Genomic DNA, 8,392 nt, shown 5'->3' with positions numbered 1-8,392 from the left:
CCTATCTACAGTGCCTTGCGAAAGTATTCGGCTCCCTTGAACTTTGCGACCTTTTGCCACATTTCAGGCTTCAAACATAAAGATATAAAACTGTATTTTTTTGTGAAGAATCAACAACAAGTGGGACACAATCATGAAGTGGAACGACATTTATTGGATATTTCAAACTTTTTTAACAAATCAAAAACTGAAAAATTGGGCGTGCAAAATTATTCAGCCCCTTTACTTTCAGTGCAGCAAACTCTCTCCAGAAGTTCAGTGAGGATCTCTGAATGATCCAATGTTGACCTAAATGACTAATGATGATAAATACAATCCACCTGTGTGTAATCAAGTCTCCGTATAAATGCACCTGCACTGTGATAGTCTCAGAGGTCCGTTAAAAGCGCAGAGAGCATCATGAAGAACAAGGAACACACCAGGCAGGTCCGAGATACTGTTGTGAAGAAGTTTAAAGCCGGATTTGGATACAAAAAGATTTCCCAAGATTTAAACATCCCAAGGAGCACTGTGCAAGCGATAATATTGAAATGGAAGGAGTATCAGACCACTGCAAATCTACCAAGACCTGGCCGTCCCTCTAAACTTTCAGCACATACAAGGAGAAGACTGATCAGAGATGCAGCCAAGAGGCCCATGATCACTCTGGATGAACTGCAGAGATCTACAGCTGAGGTGGGAGACTCTGTCCATAGGACAACAATCAGTTGTATATTGCACAAATCTGGCCTTTATGGAAGAGTGGCAAGAAGAAAGCCATTTCTTAAAGATATCCATAAAAAGTGTTGTTTAAAGTTTGCCACAACCACCTGGGAGACACACCAAACATGTGGAAGAAGGTGCTCTGGTCAGATGAAACCAAAATTGAACTTTTTGGCAACAATGCAAAACGTTATGTTTGGCGTAAAAGCAACACAGCTGAACACACCATCCCCACTGTCAAACATGGTGGTGGCAGCATCATGGTTTGGGCCTGCTTTTCTTCAGCAGGGACAGGGAAGATGGTTAAAATTGATGGGAAGATGGATGGAGCCAAATACAGGACCATTCTGGAAGAAAACCTGATGGAGTCTGCAAAAGACCTGAGACTGGGATGGAGATTTGTCTTCCAACAAGACAATGATCCAAAACATAAAGCAAAATCTACAATGGAATGGTTCAGAAATAAACATATCCAGGTGTTAGAATGGCCAAGTCAAAGTCCAGACCTGAATCCAATCGAGAATCTGTGGAAAGAACTGAAAACTGCTGTTCACAAATGCTCTCCATCCAACCTCACTGAGCTCGAGCTGTTTTGCAAGGAGGAATGGGAAAAAATGTCAGTCTCTCGATGTGCAAAACTGATAGAGACATACCCCAAGCGACTTACAGCTGTAATCGCAGCAAAAGGTGGCGCTACAAAGTATTAACTTAAGGGGGCTGAATAATTTTGCACGCCCAATTTTTCAGTTTTTGATTTGTTAAAAAAGTTTGAAATATCCAATAAATGTCGTTCCACTTCATGATTGTGTCCCACTTGTTGTTGATTCAAAAAAATACAGTTTTATATCTTTATGTTTGAAGCCTGAAATGTGGCAAAAGGTCGCAAAGTTCAAGGGGGCCGAATACTTTCGCAAGGCACTGTATATAAGGTCCCACAGTTGACAGTGCATGTCAGAGGAAAAAACAATCTACGAGGTTGAAGGAATTGTCCGTAGAACTCCGAGTCAGGATTGTGTCGAGGCACAGATCTGGGGAAGAGTACCAAAAACTTTCTGCAGCATTGAAGGTCCCCAAGAACACAGTGGTCTCGTCATTCTTAAATGGAAGAAGTTTGGAACCACCAAGACTCTTCCTAGAGCTGGCAGCCCATCCAAACTGCGCAATCAGGGGAGAAGGGCCTTGGTCAGGGAGGTGACCAAGAACCCGATGGTCACTCTGACAGAGCTCCAAAGTTCCTCTGTGGAGATGGGAGAACCTTCCAGAAGGACAACCATCTCTGCAGCACTCCACCAATCAGGCCTTTATGGTAGAGTGGTCAGACAGAAGCCACTCCGCAGTAAAAAGGCGCATGACAGCCCGCTTGGAGTTTGCCCTAAGGCACCTAAAGACTCTCAGACCATGAGAAACAAGATTCTCTGGTCTAATGAAACCAATATTGAATTATTTAGCCTGACTGCAAAGCATCCAGTCTGGAGGAAACCTGGCACCATCCCCATGGTGAAGCATGGTGGTGGCAGCATCATGCTGTGGGGATGTTTTTCAGCAGCATGGATGGCAGCATCATGCTGCGGGGTCGAAGCAGGATCGAGGCAAAGATGAACGGAGCAAAGTACAGAGAGATCCTTGATGAAAATCTGCTCCAGAAAGCTCAGGACCTCAGACTGGGGCGAAGCTTCACCTTCCAACAGGACAATGACCCTAAGCACACAACCCTTTGGGACAAGTCTCTGAATGTTCTTGAGTGGCCCAGCGAGAGCCCGGACTTGAACCCAATCTAACATCTGAAAATAGCTGTGCAGCAATGCTCCCCATCCAACCTGACAGAGCTTGAGAAGATCTGTAGAGAGGAATTGGAGAAACTCCCCAAATACAAGTGTGCCAAGCTTGTAGCATCATACCCAAGAAGACTCAAGGCTGTAATCGCTGCCGAAGGTTCTTCAACAAAGTACTGAGTACAGGGTCTGAATACTTATGTAAATGTGATATTTTATTTCATTTTTTTATTTTATTTTTTATTTTTTACAAATTTGGAAACATTTCTAAAAACTTGTTTTTGCTTTGTCATTATGGGCTATTGTGTAGATTGAGGGGGAAACGATGTAATCAATTTTAGAACAAGGCTGTAACGTAACAAAATGTGGAAAAAGTCAAGGGGTCTGAATAATTTCCGAATTCACTGTATATGTGCAGGCTACTTGGAATTAATGAAACATTTGTATGAAGGGAGGGGTTGTCTGTCACTACCAAGGCGGAGCGAAGGGATGACGTATGGAAACGTTGCCATCGCAGAGTAAAGAATCCGCTATCCTTTGCATCGCTTTGGAGTAACCAGGATCGAGAGGGTTCTGTAGTGGCAGGATAGCTATTCTCATTGGATTAAATACATACAATTCTTTGACATTTTTATTACACATAATACATAGATGTTTATTTGGTGGCAGCATATATTTCTCATGTAGGGATTTTGTTATTGACACATGCCGCTGTTGCATTTCTGCACAGCTCAGCTCTCTGTGTGAGCCGTCGGTCTGTCATTACAGTATCTACAGTTTATAGCCAGTACTAAAACACATCTTCCTTGACCCACCGATCTGATTTCTGGACTCTCATCACTGCATCCAAGAGATGGACGAAGAAAATCAAAGTAAGACTCACGATGATTCACTCACCGTCTCTCTTTCTCTGTTCCATGGTCATTTGCTTTGGTGTGTGGATGGACTGATGTAGGTTATGCGCCGTAAAGCATGAGTCAATGAATAGTTGTAACCACTGCATGCATTTAATCAGAAATGTATTTGTTTCCCTCTAACAGTAAGGTATTAAGAAATGCAATGGTATTTTGTCAACTGTTGTCATAAATGGGTGTAAATATAGGTAGGGTAAAAATAGCATTTGATCATGACTCCGTTCTATTCCATTACACTTATTAAGTCATTGGGCGAATGCGGCTTCTGAAGTGGGGCATTTAGTTAATTATGATCCCAGACTCTGAACATTTAACATGCATTGCTTGCAGTACGGTTTTGGAAGCATAAGGACCTTTCATATCAGCGAGAAATCATTAAAAAAAAGGTAAATTGATACACACCTTTGTACGGTTAGTGTTCCCACAAGGCCATATCTCCACGTTACAGTGCTTGTTTGCTGAAGACAAGAGGCGAACACCTGTGTGTAAACTTAACTCGGGAAGTGTAGTTTCATCGGATGGAGACACCCACAGTTGTATGGATCTGTGCAAAACTGCTATAGTAAGTGTATATATATTTTTATTGTAATGATTCTTCTCGCGGTTGAAAGCGATTATTGACGTTTTTGTAAACGTTAACGCAGCATCGGGATTGTAGATCACAGGAGGCAGTCGTGAGCGAAGCTAATGGCGGAAAACTGAAGGGAGAAGGCAGTATGCTGCCTGGAGTTTGAGAGCTAGGGTATAAAGAGCTCTAGTGGAGGATGGTTACTGAACACATTTCTTAATCATCAAGTGGGACAACAAATGATATGTATCCATTAAATAGGAGGGCATATACATTGAGTATACAGAACATTAAGAACACCTGCTATTTTCATAAGACTGACCAGGTGAAAGCTATCACTTGTAAGGGGGGGGGGGGGGTGCGCAACTCTATTAGGAAGGTGTTAAGTTTGCTATACTCAGCATATTAATTGAACTCCGTGTGGTGAATGCGTAAAAACGCATGCAGCAATGTGCTTCGTCGTCAATATGTCTGTTGCGCTGACTTGCTTTGAAGTTCGTGCCGGAGCTTTAAACTAGGCTAATCTTTCCATTGCAAAGCAGTTCTATTGAAACGTCTGCTCAATGCCCTGGACGGGTGAAAAAATATCAGATAAACGTATTTTTCAACAGGAAAGTCGACTTTTTCGGCTGGAAGGCTTTCAAAACAGGCTCATTCATTAGAACCTTCAGTGGCACCTGTTCCGAATGGATTGATTCAAATGACAGTAGTCAATACTGCTTGCACGATGCGAAAGAAGAGACAACCCATGGCAGGGGGCGAAGGCCATGTATATTGTAAACATTTGTCTTGAGAAGAAAAGCAGGATATCTGTTGGGGTTAAACTGGGAGAGTTTAGCAGACCCTCTCCTCTACATGTCTCACTGGTCCTTCCTGTTGCTGTAGCGTTAACCCTTTTCACGCTCTACATAACCCTTGTCGAAACCTATTTGCCTATTTAAATTAAAGTCAAGTTTCACTATTTTTCAACTTCATATTAATCATCTCCTGGACCGGCCCAACATCAACCTACTGAATGTGAAAATGGCGGAAGGTGAGTGTTTCCAATGATATCATTGGTGTGTATCGTGATTGTTAACCAATTATGAGTAGGCATTGCCTACTAATTGGTTGAGATCATTGGAAACACTTATCTTCCTCTCTTTTTTTTTACTGCAGAACATAGAAACGTGCCATTTTCACATATGTTGAGGTGGTGCTGGAGATGATGAATATAAAGGGACATTTCACAATTGTTCTTCAAGGTTATGTTTCTGCCCTTCAGTGAATTGGAGTGCTGTTCAACGGCTCATTCACCATTAGTATTACTCGCCATAGATTTGATTCCTATTGGTCTGTATGTGTGTATACACTCAAATTCAATGGACAGAAGAGGAAAGATTGAAAGGGCTGTGTAACAATGGCTTGTTAACGTAAAACTTGGTCTTCAGGGAAGCAGTATCTACATGTACAATACAAGCCTTTGTCACAGCATCATATAAGGACATTGCCAACGCCAGTCATTTCCATTGTTCCCTCTGGGTTTATAGGTTTTACAGCTTTATATTTATTTATAATTTATGCACGATCATGCTTAAATAACTAAGCTCACACTTTGCCTATGCGGCAGTAGTCAAATTCATTTATTCAAATGTTTTCATAGATAAAGGGAATATCTGTAAAGCACAGAGTAGTCTTTGGACATAGGAAGACACTGGATGACGGGGGTAGCGGCATGGCGACGGGGGTAGCGGCATGGCGACGGGTGTAGCGGCATGGCGACAGGGGTAGCAGAACAAAGAGGCTTGAGGTCCTGTGATCACACTTGGAAGATAAGTGCATGGAAACGATTACATGTTATACTGCATGAATTAAAACAGTATAGATGTAACACACGCACATTGTACACAGACACACAAAGTCAATGCATTTATGCTGGCATGCTAAATTTACCCCAGCTAATCACGTACAACAGCGCTGGTTAAAATGCTTTTTAAATTCAAGCCAAACCCCTTCAACTGAAATTAGTGCAGTGCAGAGTGTAATGTCATGTAGCTGCACTGTGCAGCATATGGTCAAAGTTGGGGCATAATTCGTTTTCCATCAGTTGACTGCCTGGCTGCTAACTAGGAGGGGGGAGGGGTGCCATTGTGTAGGATTAGGCCATTATATGGGCTGATAATGGGCATGCATACTGCCTCATGCATAGAACACACACACACAGAGAAACTATGGCAGTGAGCAGAGTAGAATATGGAATTAATTACTGCGTGTTTACTCCTACTTCTTTACACTTGGTGCAATCCTCTGTTCTGTTTACATGCCATAAGACAGATGTCTGCTCTCATGTGACACAGACCCTAAATCCCAAGTGTTTTATGGCACCAAGTCTATTTATAGACGTGTAGTTAGGCTAGTAGAGTTAAAGCAGAAGTGGAAAGACGAGAACCCACTACAATCTAGAGCTACAAATTGGCCAGCACTCGCTTGATGCTGTTTTATTTATTTTTTGAGCCTCTAGTTCCTCTGCAGGGACACTTTCAGCTTTGCCTTTATCAGGGGGATAGAAGGAAAGTGCTCTGTTTGAATGGCGTTTTTACTAAGTGCTGTGTGTCTTGACAGTATTTTCTGTCAGGATCCTGATAACTTTAGTGACCCTCTCTCTCAACACGCTTTTCCCTAACTGACTGTGAGAAACACTAAATGGGAAACTGCTTTTCTTCCATGCTCTATGGCCTGAAAATGTATGTGTTTATTCTTTGGGGGATAGTTTGAGGTGTTGAGGGGCAGTTGAAACTGTCAAAAGGCTTTTCTTATCAGAAATTGGCAACGTTACAGAACTGCCGGGTGCGATTAGTTTAGTAAATTATTACTTTACCCCTTTATGTTGAATTCATGGCCATTTATCAATCTCACCCTCTGGGCAAGGAAACATACATGTTCTTTGAGAAGAACATCAATACAAACTGCTTGAGTCTTTGAGGTGATGAAGTTTCATATGAATCCCGACATTAGTGGTTTCCTGCCCTGAGTCTACAGAACAGACTTGGCCATCAGTCTTTGTTGTGGCGGTAGGGTGAGTGGTGTGGGAGGACTTCCTAATGGAAGTCATTATTGCCATGCTGTGGGCGGCTGGTCTGTAGCTTTAACCCTGCCTGGAGGACCTTCTGGCTGGCACAAAGTATCTGGTTGCTACAGCCATAGGCTAAATGGCTACAACGGATACAGCCAGTCAGCTAACTAGCCCATCTACTCAGTTGTTTCTCTCTCACTCTCTGCCCTTGTGGTTCGTTAGAGTAAGTCCTGTTTTCTTTACCATCCTGTGTCTTACGGTCTTCCTTCCACACTGTATCTTTAAGAAGACAAACATTTCTTTGCGGGCCAACTGATACATTTTATATTTAAAGCCACAAAGAAGGTGTTGATTTGATTATTTTGAGATTACCAAAATGAGAATAACTGTTTTTTTTCCTCCTTAAAATAGCCTTTTCAGGTCCTCCCACCATGTTGCCTTATTCAACAGCTTAACAGGAGATGTAGAAACAGTATTATGCTAATTTGGACCATTTAATATGGAGTTTTATTGTATTGTGGGACCACATTGAAGGATTTGGCTAGACAGTAGACACACACTCCCCTTAAGGGGTGAGTAATCAATGGCACTGCAGACTTGGCTTAAGGAGGGATTGAGAGGGTCTCATAAAGTGTCCCAGTACTGCTGCCTCATCTGAAGAGAAACACCATGTATGGAATTGATTATGGGAAATACTGTTTCATTGAAATGGAAGAGAGGGTAGACTAGCGCGTACAACTGTCTGGAAGGGTTGGCATGTACCACAGAATTTTTGTTTGGGTGCAGTATATTGCCCCGACTGTTTGAGTTATAAAATGAGGAGAACGAGACCGGGATGGAGTAGAGTAGAAAATACACTACCGTCCAAAAGTTTGGGGTCACTTTGAAATGTTCTGCTTTTTGAAAGAAAAGTTGTTGTCCATTTAAAATAACATCAAATTGATCAGAAATACAATGTAGACATTTGTAAATGACTATAGTAGCTGGAAATGGCTGATTTTAATGACTATAATTTTTTTTCTTAAAAAAAAAAAGAAATATCTACGTACTGTAGGTGTACAGAGGCCCATTATCAGCAAATCAAATCAAATTTTTATTTGTCACATACACATGGTTAGCAGATGTTAATGCGAGGGTAGCGAAATGCTTGTGCTTCTAATTCCGACAATGCAGTAATAACCAACGAGTAATCTAACTAACAATTCCAAAACTACTACCTTATACACACAAGTGTAAAGGGATAAAGAATATGTACATAAAGATATGTGAATGAGTGATGGTACAGAACGGCATAGGCAAGATGCAATAGATGGTATCGAGTACAGTATATACAACCATCACTCCTGCGTTCCAATGACACGTTGTGTTAGCTAATCCAAGTTTA

The 8,392-nt window shown here is 41.8% G+C and overlaps 1 protein-coding gene across 3 annotated transcripts in view; it reads left to right on the top strand.

Moving 5' to 3' along the window:
• Positions 1–2,993: 2,993 nt before the first annotated feature.
• LOC110503140 (cytohesin-3) overlaps positions 2,994–8,392 on the top strand; it is a 50,340-nt gene continuing 44,941 nt past the window's right edge. The window contains exon 1 of one of the 3 annotated variants that reach the window (XM_036960699.1): positions 2,994–3,346. In XM_036960699.1, coding sequence (XP_036816594.1) covers positions 3,328–3,346 — 19 coding nt within the window. In that variant the 5' untranslated portion in view covers positions 2,994–3,327. Of the gene's footprint in view, positions 3,347–3,837; positions 3,951–4,484; positions 4,990–8,392 lie in introns of those variants that run through there. The other 2 variants (XM_036960701.1, XM_036960700.1) reach the window with 2 other exon arrangements.

Source organism: Oncorhynchus mykiss, chromosome 23 (assembly GCF_013265735.2).
Source record: "Oncorhynchus mykiss isolate Arlee chromosome 23, USDA_OmykA_1.1, whole genome shotgun sequence".
NCBI classification, from domain to species: Eukaryota; Metazoa; Chordata; class Actinopteri; order Salmoniformes; family Salmonidae; genus Oncorhynchus; species Oncorhynchus mykiss.
The sequence above is the reverse complement of the archived record's forward strand: the minus strand, read 5'-3'. Positions and strand labels throughout refer to the sequence as shown.